Source organism: Bos grunniens, chromosome 18 (genome assembly GCF_055505025.1).
Source record: "Bos grunniens cultivar Pamir isolate PY7600 chromosome 18, Bosgru_T2T1.0, whole genome shotgun sequence".
In the NCBI taxonomy this organism is placed as follows: domain Eukaryota; kingdom Metazoa; phylum Chordata; class Mammalia; order Artiodactyla; family Bovidae; genus Bos; species Bos grunniens.
In genome coordinates, this window is record NC_141182.1 from 25,581,768 (window position 1) to 25,605,773 (window position 24,006).

At 54.8% G+C, this 24,006-nt stretch overlaps 2 protein-coding genes and 1 long non-coding RNA gene across 7 annotated transcripts; 2 read left to right on the forward strand and 1 right to left on the reverse strand.

Annotated features, from left to right (window-relative positions):
• Nucleotides 1–1,853: 1,853 nt before the first annotated feature.
• POLR2C (RNA polymerase II subunit C) lies at nucleotides 1,854–10,163 on the forward strand. Of its 2 annotated transcripts, none has more exons than XR_015145513.1 (9): nucleotides 1,854–1,965; nucleotides 2,145–2,194; nucleotides 4,614–4,682; nucleotides 4,823–4,875; nucleotides 7,500–7,740; nucleotides 7,983–8,034; nucleotides 8,165–8,333; nucleotides 8,481–8,555; nucleotides 9,148–10,163. XR_015145513.1 is itself a non-coding variant. In XM_086350813.1 (9 exons), the coding sequence occupies exons 1-9, from the start codon at nucleotides 1,880–1,882 to the stop codon at nucleotides 9,290–9,292; spliced, it is 828 nt and encodes a 275-aa protein (XP_086206939.1). In that variant the 5' UTR covers nucleotides 1,854–1,879; the 3' UTR covers nucleotides 9,293–10,163. The 2 variants fall into 2 exon arrangements, 1 of the variants encoding a protein (XP_086206939.1); XM_086350813.1 differs by having other exon boundaries at nucleotides 7,500–7,628.
• Nucleotides 10,118–23,054, reverse strand: DOK4 (docking protein 4). 4 transcript variants are annotated; one of them, XM_086350805.1, is made up of 9 exons: nucleotides 22,873–23,054; nucleotides 17,203–17,455; nucleotides 13,718–13,825; nucleotides 13,445–13,559; nucleotides 13,057–13,176; nucleotides 12,778–12,967; nucleotides 11,983–12,121; nucleotides 11,697–11,820; nucleotides 10,118–11,579 (listed from the first exon to the last, which is right to left on the reverse strand). In XM_086350805.1, the coding sequence occupies exons 2-9, from the start codon at nucleotides 17,266–17,268 to the stop codon at nucleotides 11,461–11,463; spliced, it is 981 nt and encodes a 326-aa protein (XP_086206931.1). In that variant the 5' UTR covers nucleotides 17,269–17,455; nucleotides 22,873–23,054; the 3' UTR covers nucleotides 10,118–11,460. The 4 variants fall into 4 exon arrangements, with proteins under 4 accessions (XP_086206931.1, XP_086206930.1, XP_086206932.1 ...); XM_086350804.1 differs by having other exon boundaries at nucleotides 10,118–11,820; nucleotides 17,203–17,452; XM_086350806.1 differs by lacking the exon at nucleotides 13,057–13,176.
• LOC147353298 (uncharacterized) lies at nucleotides 15,367–17,482 on the forward strand. Its single transcript, XR_015145514.1, has 3 exons — nucleotides 15,367–15,531; nucleotides 16,005–16,064; nucleotides 17,234–17,482. It is a non-coding gene; the product is annotated as an uncharacterized LOC147353298 (long non-coding RNA).
• Nucleotides 23,055–24,006: the final 952 nt, after the last annotated feature.

Here is a 24,006-nt window from a genome sequence, read left to right on the forward strand (position 1 = left end):
GCTGTGTAACACTGCTGGGCAGCTATGACAGCTCTGCACCTGTGGGCCCGGGCCTCCCTTCAGTAAAATGTGGGTGACAGGGGTCTTTCCCCCTCCCGGTTAGCTTTGGCTCCTCCTGCCCATCACTGACTATTTCCTTGACACAGTATTTAGCTTTACAAATTCAGCCTCTGTGCTGGCTGGGCCCCCTATTTAAGTCCGGTTAATTCTGTTCAGCCCCTGAACAGACTTGTATAAGTCTGCTGTGGTGAAATGTCTCACAGTTATAGAAGCTGGAAGTCCAAGATCAAGGTGCCAGCTAACTTGATTCTTAGCGCTTTCTTCCTGACACACATGGCCACCTTCTCCCTACATTCTCACACAACAGAGAGAGCATGCAAGTGTGCTCTGTTGCCTCTTCCTGTTTTTGTTAGAGCACTAATCTCCTGAGAGTTCTATCCTCAGGACCTCATAAGACCCCCATTTCCAAGTATCCTCACATTAGGAGTTGGGGCTTCACCATTTTGGTACACGCAGCACTCAGCAGCCATCTGTCTTCTGCTTTGCTGTCTCCTACCCAAGTAGACTGAATGATGATGGGAGTAATGGCTAGTAGGAATTTCCTGTCTCTTGTGCACTTTCCTCTGGGCCCTTTCTGCACCTAATTCTTTTATCTTGACATCCTGTCAAGTTGCCTGCAGTAGCTATCCCATATTTTGTTCCATTCCCTCTTTTATCTTTTATAGCATCCATCTCACACTCAACAGACAACCTTAATTCTTAATTTACTGAGATGATACAGGCGTTAGTGCTAGGGCCCCCTTAATGCTCTTCTTCTCTGTCTCAGTTGTCACTCCTTGCTAAGGCAAACGCCTCTCTATCCCCTCTGATTATTCTTTCTCTGCCCCTTACATGTTGTCCCCTGCCAAATTCTATTTTAGGACTTCTCTGTATAACCTGCTGCCACCTGGGAATTCCCTGGCGGTCCAATGGTTAGGACTCTACTTCATTTCAGGGGACATGGATGTGGCACAACCAAAAGCAAAAAAAGACCCATCAAACTCTTTCCAGGCTGTTTAAGGCACTGCGTACTCTGTGCATGTAACCTACATGTGCCCTCCCATATAATTTATCTTTAAGTTTCTTACAGTACCTAATACAATGTTTAATGCTATGGTAAATAGTTGTAAATGCTATATAAATAATTGCTGGTCGTGCAGCAAATTTATTTTGTTTTTGGAACTTTATGGAATTTTTATCTTCAGTTGGTTGGGTTCAAAACCCTTGCATATGGAGGACCAACTGTACTTTAGTTCTTCCATAAATTTACACACTTCATCCTTTTAAACGTTACACAGTTTTTTACACAGTATTCCTGTGTTTGTATGTTTAACCAGGTCTCTGTCAATGGGCAAGTTTTATTTATCTTTTGCTACAGACTGCTGCAGTGAACTGGAGAAGGAAATGGCAACCCACTCCAGTGTTCTTGCCTGGAGAATCCCAGGACGGCGGAGCCCGGTGGGCTGCCGTCTATGGGGTCGCACAGAGTCGGACACGACTGAAGCGACTTAGCAGCAGCAGCAGCTGCAGTGAACGTCCCTGTACATGTATGTTTGCTTACAACTGCAAATGTTTGTGCAGTATGGATTCTTAGAAGTGTTACTGCGGAATCAAGGATGTGTGCATGCTTTGCCAAATCGCCCTCCGAATGGTTGAACCTGGCGCCTCTTCAAGAAGGTGGTGGGAGGGGTGGGTAGAAAATTTCGGGCCTCCGAGCAGCAGGCGGCGCTGTGAGCGCCCCTCCGCGCCAGTGGCGAGGCCCCGCTGACGGACTTCCGCTGGCGGAGTTGCGCAGGCCGGGCAGAGCTGACGCCAGAGGCCGAGCGAGCGGTTGGGCGCGATGCCGTACGCCAACCAGCCCACAGTGCGGATCACGGAGCTCACCGACGAGAATGTCAAGTTCATCATCGAGAACACGGACCTGGCGTAAGACTGCTGGGGGAAGAGGTTGGCGGTTCTGGAGAGCCGGGGGCCCCAGCTTGCGGGACGTCGTGACTTTTCAGAACTGGCTCCCGGGCCAGGGCTTCCGCTTTGGGCACGGTGGGGCGCGACCCCGGCCTGTCGAGGCTGGGGTACCCACACGCCGCTTGGTTTTCATTCCTCAGGGTGGCAAATTCTATCCGGAGGGTCTTCATCGCTGAGGTGCCCATAATAGGTAAGCGACCCCAGTCTCGTTGCCAGGGCTACCAGGCCTCTCTCTCCCCCCACCGCACCCCTCCCTTTACCTTGCAGCTCCTGCCTCCAGCCTTGGTTTGGGCGACGGACTGGGGGCGCTAAGAGAACAGTCGTGCTGGAGACTTGATCGGGCCCTTTGCCCTTGGCCCAGGGCCATTCTGGCTACCTCTCTGGCTCCACGGGCTATTTATTTTGTTCCATTCTTTTCCGTGCGTTGGTGAAGCGCATGGGCTCAGGAGTCTGTGGACTGGGACTCAAAAACTGTTTTCACTTACTATCGCTGCGAAACTTGGGCAAGCTATTAAACTCTGTTGCAGCCCCCTCTCTAGTGTTCGGACGCTAATAGCAGTTGTCAGGGCGACGTTAACGATTAAGGGTAATAATTTCTGTGCCTTGTGTTCAGTGAGTCTCCAGTGCCGGTAGATGTGAATCTGTTCCGTCAGCTGCATTTCGGGAGCATCCAGGCAGTGGTGCTAGGCACTGGAAACGCAGAGCTGTAAAGTACAGGGTTCTTTAGGAGTTCATCTTCAGTTGCTCAGTTGTGTTCGACTCTTTGTGACCCCATGGACTGTAGCCCACCAGGCTCCTCTGTCCATGGGATTCTCCAGGCAAGAATACTGGAGTGGGCTGCCATTTGCTCCTCCAGAGGATCTTCCCAACCTATGGATCAGACCCTCTCCTCCTGCATTTGCAGGCAGATTCTTTTAGGGTTTAAGGAGAACCATAGCTGCAGTGGGTTTGACGCTTTGAGGAGAAAGGATCTGTTTCTGCTTTTCTTCCAGCCACTTTTCACTGGGTGTTCTGCCTGTCTACAGATACACTACAAATATTTTCTGAGTGTTAACTCAGAGTTTGATTTAGGAAAAAGAGATGTAAGCCATAGTTACTGCATCAAGTGTGCAAATTCCTAAGAGATAAACAGGCCAATTGTTTGGTAAGCAGAGGACATTGTAGTTTTTCCACCATTACCACCCTCCAGAGACTTTTTCAATTCAGAGCTTGGAGTGTTGGTTCTCCTTGTCTGCCAAATCACCCCGTGGGGTCTCAGGACCCTAGTTTCATCATGAGTAAAATGAGGCAGTTGTGCTTTAGACACTGACATTCAAGCGCCACTTTTTCCACAAGTAGCATGAAGCATCTCTTGCAATCCAGACCCCAGTTAGGAATACAGAAATTAAGACATCTGAAGACCCAAAGAATTTTTGAAGCTTGAAGTGGAAGCAAGATGCACACAAATATAACGCAATTAAGACAAGTGTCTTAAGAGAAGTATGGACAGAGTTCTAGGAGAGAGTAGCTTCTTCCTGGGAGAGAGTGTTCATCTCTATCACAGAGGGTGGGCAAGTCCTGGTTTATGGGAAGCTCACAGAGTTTTTAATCCTGCACAGGAGAGGTTAAAGGCAGGCCATTGGGAGGAAAGGCAGAGACAGAAAAGCTTGGCTCTTAGTCCTTACTTGGCTCAGGTTTAGGAAGCAGAAGGACAAGCAGGTGGGGGTCTGGTCATGTCTGGTCCTCTGTTCCTAGTGTCTGCCCCTCATTGGACAGTTGGTCTCACTGCCCTTTGACTTCTGAATTTAATTGTTTATGTACAGATATTTATGAATGAATGAGTAAATGTGTGTTTAAGTCAACTGTGTGTGACACTACAGTTCTCCTCGCTCATGGCTGGTAGGGATTAGTATGCCTTGCCCATTAAAGGAATTGTGTAAACATGATTTGGTTGAATGATAATAAAGTATTAATTTGGGTAATCTAGTCATTATATCACAAAAGGAGATGTGGACCATAAGTCTATGTTACTTCTCTGAGGTTTGTCCAACTTTCAAATGCCCAAATAGTTTGTGTTCTTACTGGTGTTGGCATGAGTAGCAGATTTAAGTGCTTCCCACAGAAATATTCAGCTCTAAGAAACACATTCCCATTCTCGTGGTATCTTTAGGTCATTGTTTTTGGGGTAATACAGGGAACTCTGCATCATAACTGCCTGAGCAGGGAAGTGCGGTGCGGTGTGTGTGTGTGGTTCTTATTAAAATGCAACTTCCTGGGCCCCACTCCAGAGCTGTGGAATCAGAGTCTCTGGCAGCCTGACTCGGCCTCTGCAATTTAGTACGCACTAGATGATTTGGAGGAGCTCAGATGGTAAAGAATCTGCCTTAGTGCAGGAAGCCCCCGGGGTTCGATCCCTGGGTTGGGAAGAGTCTCTGAGAAGAGCATGGTAACCCACTCCAGTATTCTTGCCTGGAGAATCCCATGGACAGAGGAGCCTGGCAGGCTGCAGTCCATGGGATTGCGAAGAGTCAGACACGACTGAGCAACTAACACTTTCAGATGATTTTTAAATCTGGAAAATTTGGTGGCTAATCTGCCCGTCTGCTTTTTCTGCTTCCTTCATTCTTTAGCAATTGACTGGGTTCAGATTGATGCCAATTCCTCCGTCCTTCATGACGAGTTCATTGCTCACAGACTTGGTGAGTGCTGGGTTTGGAGAGTTACAGGGAGGGGGCTGTGCCAGTGTCAGAGGAAGAAGCATCCTCACTCCCAAGGGGACTTGTGGACTCCTTCCACCTTGGCCCCTGCTTTCTTCATTGTGCTTTTCTGTGTCTTCCAGGATTAATCCCTCTCACCAGTGACGACATTGTGGACAAGTTGCAGTACTCCCGGGTATGCTGTGTGCTTGGGGAGCTCGGGGGAGGCAGGGAATTCAGTTCTCAAGGAGATTTTTTGCTGACATCTCGATTTTGGCTTTTAGAAAGACAGTGTGGAGATGTTGTCTGGAGCCCAAGGCAGACATCGGTCTTTGGTTCTGATGGGACCACAGATTGATGAGGCTCAAGGGGCATAAGAGAGTCTCATTAGCCAGAGGGGACATACACCTGGATGCTCATTTATACCGAATGGGTGGAGCTGTTTCTCTTCAGCATCTGGTGTGCAATGTTTTCCAGAGCATCTCTTCCCAGGGACAGGGGCCTAGGAGGCTAAAGGGCATCAACAGAAGGATAGTGGGTGAGGACAAGGAGCAGAGGGAGTGAGAACTGTTCTGCAGAGCAGCAGCTGTCTGCCAGCTATATGCCTCACCCTATGGGTTGTCTTCCTGAAACATGGCTCCATTCTGGGGTGACGTTTGCCACTTCCATGATACATTAACAGACTCAGAACTAGGGAACGTGTAGGACAGGATTAGGTTACCTGTATCCTTTCATCAGAGCTGCGTTAGTTGACAGCTTGAGAGTATTCCTTCTTGATGGCTTTCGGTGGTCCTGAATCAACCCCTTTTCTGGTATTCCCAGGGGCACATCATTTTGGTGTGCTAATGGCTAATTTGATATATTTTGTAAATGTATATGTGTGTTGCTGTTTGTTTTATTATTTATTTATTTTTGGCTGTGCTGGGTCTTTGTTGCTGCTTGAGCTATTTCATTTGCATCGAGTGGGAATACTCCTGGTTGCAGTGTGCAGGCTTCTCACTGTGGTGGCTTCTCGTTGCGGGCCCTGGCCCCAGGCTCAAGGGCTGCAGTAGCTGTGGCTCGCGGGCTCCGTGGTTGCTGCTTGCTGGCTCAGCAGTAGTTGTGGTGCACGGGCTTAGTTGCTCCACAGCATGTGGGATCTTCCTGGACCAGGGTTTGAACCTGTGTCCCCTGCATTGACAGGTGGATTCTTATCCACTGCGCCTCCAGGGAAGTCCATATATGTGTTTTTTTTTTAAATATTCAAGCACACAGCAAAGTGTGGAGCTAATAAAACAAATAGGCATGCTGCCGCCAAACCACCTGTCACATTTTGACATTTCATCATTTTTGCTTCATGTCCCCAGAGTCTGTTTTTAAGAAATAAAACATCACATATATTGGTAAAGACAGTTGTACCACCAATTGAAGAGCAGTTAGTCCATATCTTACATAAAGATATGCATCCCCCGTGACCGAACAGTTCCTTCCATTAAATTTTTTTCTAGTATTGCATTTACTGAATAAAGATGGTCTGGATTTTTCGTTTGTGTTTTCTTAAAATTTGCAGAAAAGTTAAAAATAGAATACATATTCATTCTCATTTCACTTTTAATTTACAGTTGTTGATACTTTGCTATATTTGCTTTATGTTTCATGTAGATGTTGTGATTTTTGCTAAACCATCTGAAGGAACGTTACAGAAATCATGATACTTCTCCCCTAACTACATCAGCATGTGTGTCCTAAAAATAAGGATATTTTCTTACCTAACTACAATATTATGTCTAAGAAAATTAGTGTGGATTTGTACTATCTATATACAGTCTAAATTCAGACTTTCCTAGTTATCCTCAAAATGTCCATAATTTTTTTTTATTTGGCTGAACTGCTTGGCTTACCAGATCTTATTCCCCTACCAGGGTTTGAACCCCACACTTGACAGAGAAAGGGCAAGTCCTGACCGCTGACTGCCAAGGAATTCCCCCTGATTGGCTCTTTGTGATCTGTGATGCATGCACTGCATTCGGTTGTTACACCTCTTTAGTCTCTTGATCTCTTGAACAGACTCTTCTCTCTTCATTGTACTTTTTTTTTTTAGGTTGAGTACCTTTTTATATTTTTGTCTTCCATTACATTTTGATTCTTTAATTTCATATTTCTAAGAGTGATTCCATCTTGAGGGTCTAGGTTGCCTTCCTGTCCCACCTGTGTGATTACAGGCTGGCCAGGTGTGGCCCATAGATTTCCTTCATCGTCTTGAAAACATCAAAAGTAGCTTGGATTTTCCTCACTAATATGAGGGGAGAACAGTTTGCTTGACTACATTCTAGTAGCTCTCTTCTTGCCTGACGTTAAATGGTGGCAGCTAGTCTCTTAAGACGGGAGTGTTTCAAGAATCGGTTTAAAGAATGGCACACTTGAGAACTGTTAAAACTGAGCGATACTTACATGGTGGCAGTCTCTTATACCCTTCTCTGCTTTTGTGAATGTATGAAACTTTTTTAGAAAAGGTCAGTAGTCTGGAGCTTCAAAGGTACTTTTTCTATTGTCCCCTAGATTGTTTTAAGTGTTAATTGCATCCACAAGCTAGTGCCAGCTCATGGATACTGAACTGTGTGGGCTGAAAGCCTCCTCTGTTAGTGCCTTGGTTCTCTGAGGAAGAGCCGTTCAGCAGCCCAAGAGTGGTGTGTAGATGGACACAGCTGACAAGAGACTGGCGGCTGTGGTCCACCCTTTCATCAGATGAAGAACCTTCAAGGACAGGGTATTAGAAGCGGGGAGCCAAGCCAGACTTCACTGTCTGTCCACAGACTCACTGCTGTCTCTCTCCCACCTCAGGACTGCACGTGTGAAGAGTTCTGCCCCGAGTGCTCGGTGGAGTTCACTCTGGACGTGCGGTGCAACGAAGACCAGACGCGTCATGTCACGTCTCGAGACCTCATCTCCAACAGCCCCCGGGTCATTCCGGTCAGGAAGGCCTTCCCTGTGGGGACCTCTGCTGTTCTTCTGGCTCCAGTGGGCCAGATTGGGGTGGATTCTTAGAAGATGCCAACTTCCCTGTGTTACCCTCTGCCTTAATGTGAGCCTGATACTTAGAAGTGCTAATGATTCTGGACCCTTGCCAGGATGGGCAGAAACATTGGTGCTGTGGGCCCTCTTCCCCCTTAGGACCCTTTTCAAGACCATGGTACTGTTTTGACTGAGGAGGTTGTAGGGGTTAGAGGCCAGTCACCAGCACAGACGGGATCCCTGGAGGTGCTGGAAGATTTCCAGGTGAGATGAGCAGCTGCTAATAAATGCCTCTGTTTGGATTCCCTGCAGGTGACATCTAGGAACCGAGATAATGACCCCAACGACTACGTGGAGCAGGACGGTAAGGCACCCCGAGAGAGGCAGAGACCAGATCCAGCCTCTCATGTTGTCTGGTCTTCCATGGGCTGCAGGTCAGACCCGGAGAACTGTGCCTCTGCCGGCCCTCGACTGACTGTCGCCTGTCCCCACAGACATTCTCATCGTCAAGCTGAGAAAGGGCCAGGAGCTGAGACTGCGAGCCTATGCCAAAAAAGGCTTTGGCAAGGAACATGCCAAGTGGAACCCAACTGCAGGAGTGGCTTTTGAGTATGACCCTGACAATGCCCTGAGGCACACGGTGTACCCCAAGCCAGAGGAATGGTATGTTCTTGGTGGGAGTTGAAGGCTGGCTGGGCGGGCGGGTGTGGAAGTGGCTCCTAGTGACCCAGATGGGGCAGCCTGACTAGGAGACACGGGTCCCTTGAAAGCAGCCATAGCAACCCTGTGCTGACCTCTGTTTGACCTCAGGCCAAAGAGTGAGTACTCAGAGCTGGATGAGGATGAGTCGCAGGCACCCTACGACCCCAATGGCAAGCCAGAGAGGTAAGACCCTAGTTTGGCACTCGAAGGTCACAGGTCTGGTGCAGCCTCTGAGTTAGGGAGCCCCTTTCCCTCCTGTCCAGTTCCCCTCAGCTGAGGAGGGGCCAGTAACTGCTGAACCCCCCTTAAGTCCCCTTTTGGTCACTGGGAGAAGGGGGCCCTCCAGTTATCCAGACTGTTCCTTTTGTGATTATTCAGCCCCCAAAGAAAGACCAACATAAGATCAAACCTAGGGCCCCAGACTGTCCAAAGCCTTCTAGTGACAAACATGAAAACAGTCCCCGGGTCATTCCGGTCAGGAGCAGTGGCACTGCTGATCATCTTCCTTCCCCTCAGTGTGGAGTGTGTCTGTACACAAGTGTTTTGAGATTGTCACACAGTATCTTTTTGAGGCCGCTGTGGCCCTTTTGAGGTCCTACAGAGTGCACTGGGACCACTGTTTTTAAGAAGCTGGATGGAGGTCAACCCTGGAACAAGGTCAAATTCATGGGGAGAAAGGAGTCAGGACCAGAAGGGAGGGAGGCCCTTGGCCAAAGCTGGGGCCCGCTGGCCTGAATGCTTTGTGGAGGGCTCTCACTGGACTCTTGCCTCTCAGGTTTTACTACAATGTGGAGTCTTGTGGCTCTCTGCGCCCCGAGACCATCGTCCTTTCAGCCCTCTCTGGATTAAAGAAGAAGCTGAGTGATTTACAGACCCAGTTAAGCCACGAGATCCAGAGTGACGTCCTCACCATAAACTAGCTGCAGCTCACCTGTTTGAGCAAAACAGTTGGATTTCAGGTCTCTTCTGAGACTCTTTTTGGCTCCTGGGCACCGGACAGCTGTTGCTCAAGTTTCTTGGCAAGCCTTCAGTACCAATTAGCAAGGCAGCAGCGGGGAGGGGTAGGTCCATGCCAGCCTCGATCGGTTACAGATCACCAGGGGCGCCACTGCCATTGCCGGCAGGACAGTTTTCCCCTTCATTTAGCATCCCTGGGCCTGCCTGTAGGTTGGCAGCAGTGCTCCCTGAAACACTCCTTCCACCCTGTCTCCCAGTGTGCCTTGGGGGCCATAGGGCTCCCCTGTTGACAACCACTGAGCTGGACTCTCACCTTTGGGTCATTTCAGCTCTTTACTTCGAACCCTTTCTGTTCATGAGTTGGAGTGCTCACCATTGTAGGCTCGTGTGTAGGGACTGACTCTGAATCCTGACTCGGGCTGCACGAGCGCCCTTCCAGTCCCTGCCTCGGCCACCCTGTTGGCCTTTCACTCAGATTCTCAAGTGTCCTGAATTTGAGAACCTCTTAAGAGTAGTGTTAGTCCTAGGCTATCCCCCTCTTCCCCCCAGTAAACCTTGTATTTTGTTCTCTACCCATCAGTTTCAATCTTCACCAACAATGGCCAGATGATTTAATTTGTGTGGTGGGGGCAGGGGAGAGGACAAGGACCTTAATGAAGATCTGGCCTTGACCCTTAGCCCTGTAGGTAGGCACACACCCAACACAGTTAATTAGGCAGCCTGGCAGGAGAAGCCTGGAGAAAACCGGAAATCTAGTACAGAAAGGAAGGGTTATTTATTAACAGTAGTTGTCTTTTGAAAGTTTTTATTTTTGGCAATAAAGAGCACAACGTACGTAATCTCCTTCATGCGTCATCGAGCCACGAACCGAGCCAGCCAGCTCTGCCTCCCTTCCCGTGGCCTCTGGGTGCCCTTCTTCAGGCTAGCTTACTCCTGGGGTGGTCATTCCCTGGGTCAGGTTCAGAGCTGAACGGGCTGTGGCCCCTCCCTGGCTCCAGGGCTCTGTCTGGAGGGGCCTCTTGCTTTACCATCCTCCTGCCACGACTCGAATAGTGGTTATTTACAACAGGGTCTGTTCCCACAGATCAGAACCCTAAAATATTAAAAACAAAAAACCCAACACACACACAACCGAAGGTTTGATGTGAGTAGAAAGATAGCCCTTCTGCACGGTAGTCAATAAATACCAGCACTAGAAAATCAATTGCTTTAATTGCGTTTCAGCAGGGAGCCTCAGCACCATGTGGGGAGGAGGAAATGGGGCGGTCTCGGTTTTTGAGTCCTTTTGGCCAGAGGGAGGCCACACAGCAGGGGAGCACCCTCCACGGGAGCACTGCCCACCTGGTCAGTGAGGGGGCAGCAGGGTGCTCCCCCCGACCCCTCAGTCCTCCTGGGGGCCGGCCTGGCCCTGGAGCAGGAAAGAGCTCAGGAAGGGCCACCCTCCCTGGGCTGAGGTAACAGCACCCTGCCCCCAGGGCGTCTTCTCGCCTACGAAGCAGGAAGAGCCTGGGCAGAAACCACTTTAAAACCAGATTTTCACCTGAGGTGTCAGCGAGATGTCACCTCTGTGTAAAACTCCGAAGTGCAAGGCTGCCGAGTGGCACAGTGTAAGCTTGGATCCTTCCTGTGCCACCAGGCCCAGAGGGACCGAGAAGCCACCTGCTGTCTCCACCCCTGGGCTGCGTGGGAAAGCCAGCAGCCAAAGCAGGCGCCGGGAGTGTGGACTCTTCCTCCTCAGGCCTGAAGCAGGAGGGCTGGTACCCCTTGGGGGACAGGAAAAACCACCGCCCTCACATTCAGAAACAGCCCTGACTGTGGCCTGGTCATGGGGATAAAAAATATGTATGTGGTGGCAGGGAGGGACAGAGGGGGAAATCTTGTTAATATAGAATAATGTCATAAGCCATATATATTAAAATCATTAACCGTATATAGTCCTATGGTAGCTCCAGCCCCTCACACATGCTCAGGTGGCATGGCCAGCCCTTTGCCTTGGTCCAGTCTCACCCTTGGGGGCAGAGAAGGGACGGCTTGCTCCCTTTCTCTGGGCTCCTGGCCCACAGCCCCTGCAGGCCGTCCACGAGACACTGCAGGCAGCCCCAGCGGTCGTCCGAGCACGCTAGCTCTGCCGTCACTGGGAAGGGGCCCTGGCCTCGCTGCTGTCCCCCTGGCTGGGCTTTGGCTTTAGCAGGATGAATCTGTTCAGGAGGTCCGTTTCTGAGCTGGCCTGGGCTGCCGCATACCCCTCACCTGTGGACACAGACGCAGGCTGAGGACTTGGGCCCAGGACAGAAGACCCCTGCCCAGCATGCCTTGTCCTCCACAGAGCCTCCTGGCTGGTGGGGGTGATGCACAGCAGTGACTCACCGGCGAAGCTGGAGGCCTCGGCGATGTTCTGGGAACCTGTGATGTGGTGCCAGTAGGCACTGCGGGGCAGCATGGTAGTGGGCGTGCAGGGGTATGAGTAATGTTCTGTGCCCTTGTTGAGCAGCTGTGGGGCAGAGAAGGGTCAGCGGCTAAGCCCAGGGGTGGCCAGCCCGAGACCCTGCCTGCCTTTGCCATACACATGAGCTGGAGACGGCTGGCACTCTCCCGGTCCTCTGACTGCCCGCCCGCCGCCCCCTACCCTGGACTGAGACGTGCGCGGCCTCACCCTCACATTCTTCTCCATCTCCAGCAGGACTCGTTTGTGCTGCTCGGCGATGGCCAGGGTGGCACTGTGGACCCGCTGGTAAATCTGTTCCCCTTCCTGTGTCTGGAAGGTGTAGAGCCCTTCTCCAGCGTCACACATCCTGGGGACACAGAGAGCACGGTGGTGGGCGCGTCCCACGTATGTGACATGCTCAGGCTCTCCTTTGGGGACAGGCAGGGCTGTTACCTGAGGGCCTGACCACCCAGCTCAAACGTGTTGAACATTTTCCATGGGCCTGGTGGTGGTCTAAATGCTTTACGAGAATTAATCCATTCTGTTTTCTCCACCACCTGGTCTGTGTGCAATCAGTTTGCTCATTACTACAGTTTTTCTCAAACTATCTTATAGATGAGAAAACTGAGGCATTCAGAAGCTAAGTAACAACCAAAGTTACATGGTGGAGTATACAGAATTGGAGTCTAGGCAGGCTCCTCCAGAGTTCAAGATATACCCAGTCACCATCATCACCCAGTGTATGAGGCTAGGTACTTTTATTATCCCATATGACAGATAAGAAAACTGAGACACAGGTCTGCCATCACACAGCTGGTCAGTGCCAGTGCCAGCATCTGATTTGAGCTTTTGACGTACTTGCTGGGAGCCTCGATTTCTTCATCTGTAAAACTGGAATATTATGTTCCCCTTCAGGATGCTATGCCGATAAATGAGCTTTCAGCACAGGGCCCACCCAACACAAGTGAGTGGCAGCCACCATCAAGACCGTGGCTGGAGGGTGGGGAGGCGAGTGAGTCCTACCGGCCAGCCTCGAAGGTGAAGCGGGTGGCATCCCGGCCATAGCGGCGCAGTGAGCAGAGGGGCCACGAGACGAGCTTCACGCGGGGGTTGTGTATGTCCCAGAGGTAGATGTTCTCGTGGGTGATCTGCAGCTTGCACTCGCCGTACACGTCCAGGTTGGGACAGGGCAGCAGGAAGACATTGAAGCGATCTGGAGGGGAGAGGACAAGAGGGCCTGGAGCTTTCGGGGGGTGGGGGGAGGTCCTCCCACCCCCACCCTGTGCCAGCACCAGGCCTCACCTGTCTGCTCACACTGCACTCCTGGGGCCAGGAGGTCTGGCTCTCCCAGACTGATGTCGTTGAGCCTTGACCCCAGACACTCCACAGAGAGCGTCTTGTACCACTCCTCTGCCTCCAGCTCTGGAGAAAACAGTATCTCATCATGCTGCCAACTCAGGGTCCCTCGGCAGCCTACCCCACCTGCTTCAGCCGGAGTAGTCCCCGCACGCAAGGCAGAGAGGGCGAGGCCAGTGGACTCTGCCTGCCTGCCCACCTCATCCTGGGGGGCGGCTCCCTCAAAGGCGCCCTCCTCCCCTACACCTCACACCCCATCAGGAGAGCTAGCCTGGCTCTGCCCCCTACCAACTGGACCTTGACCGGCACACAACCGGCAGCCCCATCCCCTCACCTGAGTCGCAGGTGAAGGTCCGTGCGGAGTCGTCAGTGAATATGATGGCCACTGCCTGTCTCTTGGTCTCCTTGGGGAGCCGTGTGACACACTTGACATTGCTGATCTCTGTCACCTGGCATGGCATCCACAGGGGACTCAGCCAGGGTGAACCACCTCCCGCTACATCCCCCGCAGCTCTCCCACCCCCAGGAGGTCCTGTTGGCCCTCAGGACTCTGAATAACAATCATCGCTGCTTACAGGTTGGGGAGCTAGGGCCCAGGCCCCCTAACCTTGGGGCAGCCTCGGAGGCACACGGACTTCTCGTCTGGATACTTCTCCAGCCGCTGAGGCCCCTTGCTGGAGGACTTCCGGAACACCAGCCAGCACCTCCGGTAGATCTGTGGGGCGAGATGGCAGGGGGATGGACCCTGGACCACTCCCAGCGCAGCCAAAGTGACCCTGCAGTTTTCCCTGCCTACCACGAGGGGCAGTGCCACATAGCCTTCTAGGGGGCTCAGGCCCAGGAGACCTGGGACAGCTGACACCAGTGTGACACCCCACCCTGGGGAAGAGACCCCTCCCCAAACTGAAAAGGCAGTCATTTCTTGGCTGGCTCCATAAAAGTTGCTCCTGAGTTACTGTTTACTATGAGTTCAGCCCTGGGTTTAATCTAAGTAGCCAACATTTATTGAGTGCTTCCTATTTGTGCTTTTTGTTATTAGCACTCCTCACATTTAATCTCAGGGTCACTCTTGAGGTCAGTTCTATTATCATCTCCACTTTACAGATGGAATCTGAGGCACCCAAGAGTTGAGTAACAGCTTATGAATGGCAGAACTGGTATTTAAAACCGGCTGCCTGGAGCCAAGGCCGTACTGGGAAACCACTGCGCTAAGGCTCAGTCCAGGAGCACCGGCCAGGACAGAGGCAATGTCGTGCGGATAGGAATCAGGCCCGAGCCCGCTCCCAGCCTGCACATCACCGCAGCCCTTGTTCTTAGAGCCAGGGGACAGCTCTTGATGTAGGTAACACCCCCTCTTGTCTCCAGGACCATCCTGGGAATGAAGAGAACCAGGGTTAGTTTCCTGCTCCAGCTGGGAAACCAGGCGCTCTCAGAGGTCAAGGAGCAGAGCCAGGAACCTGGAATCACCCCAGAGCACAGAGCCGTCCCCAGTGAGGTTCATCACTCCTTGCCCCAACCACCGCCAGTGACCCTTGCCTAAATCCACCTAAATTCTCTATAGCTTCCCGGACTCCATCCGAGGGGCAAAGGAGCCAGGGAGCCGGGAGCTGCAACGTTGGTGGCCCTAGCCACTTGCCTGGGCCTCTGACTCTTCCTCCTATGGCTCTTTTCCAGCCCAAAGTCCAGCTGGGGTGTACCTACTCTTTCAGCAAGCACTCTAGAAGGCTGGCAGAGCCATTCCGCAGGAATCTCCAGTGCTCCTCTCACTGGCAGCATGGAGACTGAGGGGCCCTCCTCTTTGCCCTGCTATGTGGGCACCAGATCCTCGGCAGGCAGGTTCCCAGAGTGCGGTGGGCCAAGGCAGTCTCCATCCTGAGAAGCTACTCACACCAGGCTATTTCAGGCTCCGGAGACTCCAGGAGACATGTCTGTCCCTGCCCCCCTGACCTTGGCTCAGCCCTCGGCCTGTCTGCATAAACCCCAGCAGGCCTCAACTCTAAGCTGAGCAGCTCTTTTAGGGCAGAGATTGTATTTTATTCTCAGAATCCTCACATCCCAGTAGCCTCGTGAACAGAGCCTGCTGAACAAGTGAATGATCATGTGTAGAGACCGTGAATGGATGGATGGATGAATGAATGAATGAATGCATGAATGCTGCCAACTCAGATATGCCCTGCCAGGCGGGGCTCTGTGCAGCCTGCAGGGGCGGAAGGCCTGGGGGCCTGAGCGCTCTGGTTGCCTGGTTACAAGATACACACACACACACATGCACACACGCGCACGCACACACACTCGCACGAACACAGAGCCCCAGGGAGCCACTGTGCTCAAGAGCCCTCCTTCCCCACTTCTCACAGGTCTTTGATCAGCGCTTCAGAAACGCGCTGCCACAGCTCTGCCTTGGGAGGAAAGCCCTGGCAGGTAGGAGGGCCCGCTCCTGATCTCTTTCAGCCCTTCCCCCCTCACCTCTGTGGGCTGAGACAAGAATGGCTGGCCTGAGACAAGAATGGCCCGGTGGCCCCAGCCCCTCACAGCAGATCTGCAGGGGGAAGTCGAGTTCCCTGAGTGGGGGTGACTCCAGACGGGGCCTGGCCACAGCCCAGCTCCTAAACCCTGCCCTTGACTGTGCCCACCGTAGGTTCCCAGGCCTCCCCCGAAACAGGCCAGGTTCTAAGCCCAAGTGGCCACCTCAAGTGCCTTGGCTTCCTGGGAAACTCTGCTCTGGACCCGCCCTCGGCCCAGCTGGCCCCTGGGGACCTGAAGGCGCTGACAGGTCTGGGCCCTGGGGAAGGAGGAGCCACACTAGAAGCTGGGCCCCTGCCCCCTGCCTGCCCACCTCAGCCTTAGCTTTTCTCCTCGTTCTGTGCTCCAAATGGGCTCCATCCTTCTCTCAGGGCAAGAACACAGTGGCTGATGGCCACCAGGGCCCAGGCTGGGACACAGTCCAAATCCAGGTAAGACCCCAATGTGCCCACCAGCTAAGTGGCTGCCCCCTGCCTGGACAGAAGAGCCCCCAACAGGGGCCCTGGGGTGAGGGCCACAGAAGTGGAAGAGGGCGCAAGAACCACCCTGCTCCAAGGCCAGTCCTGTTCTGTCTGGTACCCACGCAGGGGCCCCTGAGTATCAGAGCCCAGCTCCTCCGCCAGCCCACTCTGCTGAGCCAGGAAGCCTTGAAAGTCAGATCACACCCCCACTCCCATCAAGGCCATGGCGGAGGGGAGGGTGAGCAGGGGGCCCAGGTAAACACAAGACTTGGGCTATCTCAGGGGCCAGGGTTTCCATCTTACTGGGGAGACCCCTCAATGGAGAGAGCGGGGAGAGTCAGGGAATAAAGTCAGCTCTTGGGACAGCCTCACCAAGATTATTAAGTTGGTCCCTGGGGCCCCTGCTCATGCCTTTTTGGGGGGGCGGTTTCAGCAGTAGGGGGTGGGAGAGGGTGCACACCCAGCAAAGGTGCATCTGAGGCCTCATCTCCATAGGCCCTCCAAGCCCCCAAAACCTGGGAAGAAAGCAGCCGGGCCCAGTGCCATGGGCCATCCCGCCCAGGTGCTCATTCATAAACCACATAAATGCCAGCTTCTGTGCCCCTCGTACCGCCGCCCTACCCCCAACAACCAACCACTCTCCTTGGCCAATACTTCAACCATAGAAGCAACAACCGAAGACAAAATAAATAAATGCCAGTACACAGAAAGCTACGGGAAGCAGGAGAGATGAGGTACTTTAAAGAAAAGAGGCCAGGGGAGGGGAGGGGGAGACGAGGAGGTGATGGCAAGGGGAAATGACAAGCTGGTCTCAGCTCAGATACAGCCCGGCATTTCCAGCCGCTGCCCGGGCGACAACTTCAACAATAGCAGGCGAGCCGCCTGCCCATCGGCCACCACCACTGGCCCAGCCACTGGGACTCCAGCCAGCCGGGCTGGGGTGGGGGCTGCAGTGGGCAGAGCCGGGCCCAGGCACATGCCAGGCAGCCCGCCGGCCAGAAACCTCGAGAGACCGGCAATGCACGATGGCCGGCCAGGAACCGGCGGGTGGCCGTGCACCCCTGACATCCCAGATGCCAGACCCAGGGCCCCTTGGAAGGTGGCTCACCCCGAGCTTCCTGCTCTTCATCTTCACGTAGCCTTGCTTGACGATGTCGTTGAAATTGGTCGCCATGGTTTCTCCACCGTGTCTTTGAGGCTCGTCTCTCCCGGGCGCCGAGGGGAGGGATGCCCAGGTGGCCTCGGTTTTCCCGGCTCCTCCGATCACCTGTTCAAGATCCTCCGACGGGGCTGCTGCACGGAGCTGCTCCTCACCTTGCCTGCCTCAGCATTGTTCTAGCAGCTCCTTCGCCCGGCGCCTGCTGGAAATAAAAATGACAGGGAGATTAGACAGTGACATCTTTCTCTTCCCCTGGCCGTCTCGATCTTTTTTTCCTTCCTCTACCCACACTCGTCCCCTCCCTTCCTCCCTCTGCCCGCCCTTCTTCCTTCCCTTCCCTCCCCACCCCAGGACGGCAGAACCATTCAGGAAAACCCCGAGGTGGAGGCCTCTACGAGGAAAATGGTCTAGCCCAGTCCCCTCCCTCACACGGTTAACCCCTTCCTGGGAGGACGGGCTCCGGCTCCTGCTGTGGAGGTGGGGGCAGAGGGAAAGGTGGCCGGGGAACTGCCGGCGGGGCCCTAGCTCCTGCTGCAGCTGAGGGGCAGGCTTCCAGCAAGCCCCCCTCCTGCGCGGGCACCTCCCTGTAGGAAGCCTTCCAGGAGACGGGCTCCTGGGAGATGGCACAGATTCTGGGACCATGCTCCCTGAGGTTAGATGATCCACCCCGTCGGTTTCAGCAGACAGCCCCCCCAACTACTCCAGGCCCTCTGTCCCACTTTGTTCTATACCTGGATCTCCCCAGCTCCAGGCAAGAGTCTGAGAACTGTCCCCTCAAACCCTGCTCTCTCCGCCCCCTGGAACTCTTCAGCAGCCTGTCTGGGTGCTGCTTCCTGGGTAGGAGGGTAGAGTCCAATGGGACGGGCCTGCAGATAAGCCTGAAGAATGTGCTGGGCAGGCTGGCAGTGGCCACTGTCAAAGCGGTTGCCTTGCCCTGGTGCTGGGAAGGCCAGGTTGGTCTGTGAGGGCATCGGGTCTGGACAGGACTCTCGGTGTCCCGTGTCCTGGACCCGGGCAGGAGTTAATTACACAGAGAACTAGCAAACACCTGGGCTGGGAGCAAAGGACACAGCTGGACCACATTGAGGGGGACTAAGGGGAAGTCCATACGCAGCTGGAAAAGGGATGCCACCAGGGGCTCTTGGAATCAGGCAGGTCGGCAGATAACAAAGACACAGACTTGGCGGAGGGGGGTGTCTCAGTGATGACCCAGCCCAATGCCTATTTCAGACCATTTTATGGTTGGGGAAAAGCAAGCTGCCCAGAGAGGAGAGGCGGTGTGGCCAGGGTCACAGAGCAAGTCCAGGCTTCAGCCAGGGACAAATAAGTTCCGGAGTGGGTGATGGAGGTGGCCCTGGGGATGGGATGCTCTGCCACCTGGCACTGGCCACTCACCACCGTCTTAGCCTTCTCTGCCACCCAGGCTCAGGGGCAGGGCTGTGCCCACAACATGGTCCCCTGCATCTCTGGATGAGAATGTAGCAGCATTGCTGGGGTCAGCTGGGCATCTGTGCTGCCAGGACAGGACCCTGGGGCAAGTGTCCTGCTGGAGCTGCCAGCAGCTTGGCATTAATTAATCTTCTGGAGGCCTGTCTGTCAAGTCCCTAACAAGGAACAGATGTGACTATCCCAGTGTGCACATGCAAACAGGCAAAAGGACACAGAGGGTAGTGCTCTCTATGCCCCGTGTACCCCGAGAGCCCCTCCAGCATCCCTCAGCGGCCTCCGTGCCCATCCACGCCTTCTCTCCCAGCTCCCTGGGAGCCAAGACCCTGCCACACCCAAGTGATCTGTTTTCCTCCTGTAAGGTCGGCTGTGGGGTCCCTCCCTGGTACTGACCACCCCCCCAACAGCCTTGCCAGACCCAGGTGCTGGCACTCAGATGAACAAGCTTTCCCAGCTCTGTCTCCACCATCTGGGGCTTCCTTGACCCCCCAGCAAGGACCAGCTCTGTAAAAGTCCCCTCTGAGATGATGGCCAGCCAGCCGCTGGCTGAGGGTCCAGAGCAAGGAAGGCCCCTTTCAGAACACACTGACCAGCACGCATGGGCCCAGGGTTCATCCAGGGCAGCTTGGGATGTGGCCCAGCCAGGAACACGCACTTAACGGCAAGAGGTCCTGGGCAAGCCACTTAACATCTCAGCGCCTCAATTTCCCCACCAGTAAAATAAAATAAAAAAAGATAAATCAGCCCATTTTAAATGAGGAAATGAATCCTTAGGCACCTGCCTGCCCATGCTGGACCAAGAGCGTCTGCCTTGTAAACCCAAAGGGCTGACTGTATTTCGAGAGCTGCTGCCCAGCCAAGGGCTGTGAGATCACCCTAACCCAGCCTTCCACCTGCCCAACACAGGCCTGCTCCTTCCTGCCCCTCCCCGTTACCTTCCCCGCTGTACCCCTTGAGTGACTGCAGCCGCCAAGCTCTCGGGAGTACCCCTGGCACGTCTGTCCACAGGTCCACACCCCGCCCTAGGCTCCAGGCCCTAGAAATAAACCAACGGAAAGAGTAACCTTCCAGGGAGAGCCTGGGTGGCAGGGCGCCCGGCAGCTCACGCTGGCCTGGAGTCACAGGTGGTGCTGACCTTACTCGGTTCCAAATAAATATGCAAGAGCAAGACCCAAGCTGGGGCCCAGAATGATACAGCACAGGAGAGCTGGGGAGGCGGGGAGAGAGGGGGAAGGGTCAATGGGTAGACTTACATTTGATGGGCAATGGGATCAAGGTGGGGGGTGGGTTCCCAGAACCAACAAATCCCCCAAAGGACGCGGCCCCCTGGCTGAGCCTGTGCAGACCCAATCAGGCATCAAGAGATGGCCGGCGGGCTGAGCACAGCAGGCAGGAACCAGGAAGGCGACCACGCAGCCCTCCTCCCCTTACCGCACCTGGGGCCACTTTCCCCATCACTACTGAACCCCCAGCAGCTCTGGCGCTCACAAGCCTGCAGCAGGGAAAGATGCCCCGCTAACTGTTGTCTCAGGTCTGTAAGGTCAGCTCTGAGCACTCTGAGAGGCTAAGCAGGGTGTCCAGCACCCCCTCAACAGGGAAGGAGTAAGGACCCCCATTCCTCCTCCCAGCCTAGCATCAATGTGGTTCCTCAGCCACAAATGGTACCTGCCCCCGACCAGGACACCAGAGGGGACTCTGAAATGTCCCCTCTCTCCCAGGAAGAGCAGGCGTCCTGTGCGGAGTGGGTAGGAGACTCCCTGGTGCCCAGCAGAGGGGTGGGGCAGGGCCACTGCCCACCTGCCCGGTGGGACAGCCGTCTAAGCACTCCCTCCCTGCACCCAGATTCTGCCTGGAGGCTTGGCTCCAGAACAAACACTACTTGCTGCTGCTGGGAACCAATGGCTGAGCCGGAGTGGCTGTTGGCCTGGCTGGGCCTCCCCACCCTGCAACAGATCGGATCTTATCAGGGCTTGGGGACAGCCCTGCCTGGACTCCGGCTCACTGACGGCTCGCTGTCTCCACCCGCTGGCAAAGATCCTATCGACCGGACTGTCTCCAGCATCAGGGACATTTCCCATCCCCCACCCCAACCTGGTCCTCTCTACCCCCATGTGATGGCTATCAGGGGCTGGGAGGAGGTCCTCCCTTCCCCAGAGGGCCCCATCCTTGATCTCCTCCACCCCTGCAAATCCTCACAAGCAACCACCACCTGAAACACCGCAGGACTGAAAGTGGGTGGCAAAGTCAGATCCAAAACCAATTGGGAAGAGAAGACTGGCAGAAAAAGACATCAGAACAGTCACTGTCTTCTGGGCCCTCCAGCCAGGAAGGTGGTGCTATGTCTCCAGACCACTGCCGCTGGTCTTCCTCCAGTCCCCCGCCCACCCTTCCGGCCTCATCTCCCCCCTGCCAGGGGGCCGGGGGGTGCGGATGTTCCTCAATGTGCCTAACTCCTACCCATGCGGATCACTGCACTTGCTGTTCCCTGCCTATACAACACTGTTCCCTCAGATGGTCCAAGGTTCATTCTACCGAATCAGTTTAAAGACCATCACTTTAGAGAGGCCTCCCCTGACCACTCTGGCCAAAGGGAGCCCCTAGTCAGCCTCTACCACCACACCCAGTTTCCACTGTCCCCACATATCCCCACAGGTTTTACCTCTTCATCTGCTGGTTTGCTTGGCCACTGTCTCCAACAACATCCTAGAATGTCAGCTCCCTGATGGCTAAGCCTCCTCTAATTAACAGCTCCATCCTAGCACCTAGAATGGTGCCCAGTGAAGAGTGTTGTTTAGTTACTCAGACATGTCCGACTCTTGCGACCCCATGGACTGTAGCCCGCTGGGCTCCTCTGTCCATGGGATTTCCCAGGCAAGGATACTGGAGTGGGTAGCCATTCCCTTCTCCAGGGAATCTTCCCAACCCAGGGATCAAATCCACATCTCCTACATTGCAGGTGGATTCTTTACTGCTGAGTGCAGAGTAAGTACTCAGTACATGGGGGCTGAAAATGTAATTATCTCCAGGATTTGTTTTGTCCTCTTCATCCTTTCTCCCATCACCACCACCAATATCCACCTGGTCAGACCTAGCTCAGCTTCCAAAGACATGTGGGCAGCAGTGGGTTCCCATTTCCCTGGGCCCTGGACCCACAGTTTGGTTCAGAGCTGACCCGGGGGGAGACAGCACTGCTGACCCCGTGTCCGGGCCTGGCTGGGTGGCCCCACCTTGGCCCTGGTTGTTGGGTGAGATCATGCCCAGCTCTGCTGCCCTGCCTGGGAGAGAAGAGCTAGAAGTAGCCATTGCCCATGCTCAGAAGGACAAGCAACTGGGGGCACAGCTCCTGAGACCCATCCCAACTGGGGGACAGGACTGGCCTGCACTGGAGCCACATCTCTTGAAAGGGGCAAGAAAGGACTTTGCACTAAATAAGCCCAGCCTCAAATCGCTGCTGTGGATCCTGCCCGCCCGTCACTGCCCTTGACTCTTAGACCCCTACACCCGAAACCCTCCATCTGAGTCTCCTGGCAACAGCCACGCAGCCACAGCTTGGGATATGGCCCAGGTGCCGGCCTCTGCTCATAGCCCTCTGCAGTGACAGCAAACATTTAACGGGAAGCCAGACTTTGGGAGCCCTGGGGGAGAGAGTGAACAGGACCCCAGGAACAGGCAGAAACAATCAACAAAAGCAGGCAGCTGGCTGCGAGTTTAAGCTGTAGGGCAGGAATCATCTGCAGGTGGGGTGGACGGTGGGGGAGTTGGAGAGTCTCTAGGAATTTAGGGGCGGAGGGTACTGAGAGAGTAGGAGGCCATGAGAGCAGAAAGGGTGCGAGGACGCAAGCTATGATGAGCTGAGCTGTGCCCCTTCGAGATGGTAGGGCCAGGGAGCACAAGGGCCTGGGCCCCTCCGATGGGTAGGTGTGGGGTAGGTGCTGGGTAGGTGTGAGGTCAAGCCCTGACCTGGGGTCCCCTGGAGAAGAGAGCTGAGGGAAGGCGGGGCTCAAGGGGTAGTTCTGAGGGCAGGGACTGGCTTTTGGAAGTGGACCCCTCAGGACCCCCACGGGGTAGGAAGGTCCCATAGGCTTGGAGAGTCCTCAGGGGGGAGTCGCCGAGGGTCTGGAGGGCTCCTGCGCGACCTGAGGCCCCCTCCCCGCCTCGCGCCCCACTAGTTACCTGGGATCCGCGGCCCCTGATGGGGGCGCTGGCTCAGCGGGCGGCAGGCCAGGCTCATGCCCGCGTCACGGCGCGACCGGCGGGGGCGGCGGGGCGGCGGGGCGGCGGGGCAGCGGCGGCGCCGGGCTCCGGGCGGGGACGGTGAGGGAGGCGCGGCCGTCCAGCTTGGCTCCGGCTGGGACTCCGCGGAGCCGCCCCGCCGCCCGGCTCAGCCTCGCCGCTCCGCCCCGCCCCGTCCCCCCTGGCGGCCCGCCCCCGCCGTATTCCTCTGAGCTGAGGGACACCGACTTCTGCCCCGGCTTCCCTGCCCTCCCCGCCTCCTCCCACCTCCACCCCCGCCGCCATTCCCTGCTTGCCTCCGCGGGCCCCATCAGGTGGCCCTCCTCACCCCCGGCTCAGCCTCACCTTCCCTTCCTGGGCCCCCAGTCGCAGTCTCACATCGCCTCTCAGCCCCTGAAATCTGAACTCCACATCAGCTCCCAGTCCCCAAATCTCTACCACCCTCTCTCCATTTCCATAGAAATCATACACACATTCCTTGCTCCCCTATCCCCTAGAGAACTCCTTGGGCCTTTCTCAGTCTAGCCTCCCGGAGGACCCCCCACCCCCAGGGACCCCCTATCGCCCCTCTCCAGCACCCCCCACCGCACCCACACAATCGAGTAGCTTCATGAGCGCCTCTCACCCAGATTGTCAGCTCCCCTAGCAGGCGAGCCTCTCCTTCCTCCCCAGCCTCCTCACCACCCTCACATCACCCAGTACTCCCATCCTGCATCTCCCTGAGACTTTTCTAAATCCCATGGCCCACCATCACCCGCCCCCCGCAGCACTCACCTCACAGCTCGTCAGTCTTATCACTGCCCTGTTGGAATCACAAACCGCAGGCCCGCATAAGCTGTGCCAGGCAAGCATGCGTAGGTCGCCTAGGGCCTCCCCAGGGGTGGGACTCTGTCACCCCTCTGGTTTTCTGGTCTGCACCCTTTAACACCAGTGGTTTGCAGAGTGAAGGGTCAGCATCCGTATCACTTTGAAACTTGTTAGAAAAGCAAATTCCCTACCCCAGCCCAGACCTGTGAAATCAGGATCTCTAGGCTTAGTGCCCAGAAATCTGCGTTTTAACAAGCCCCTAGGTGA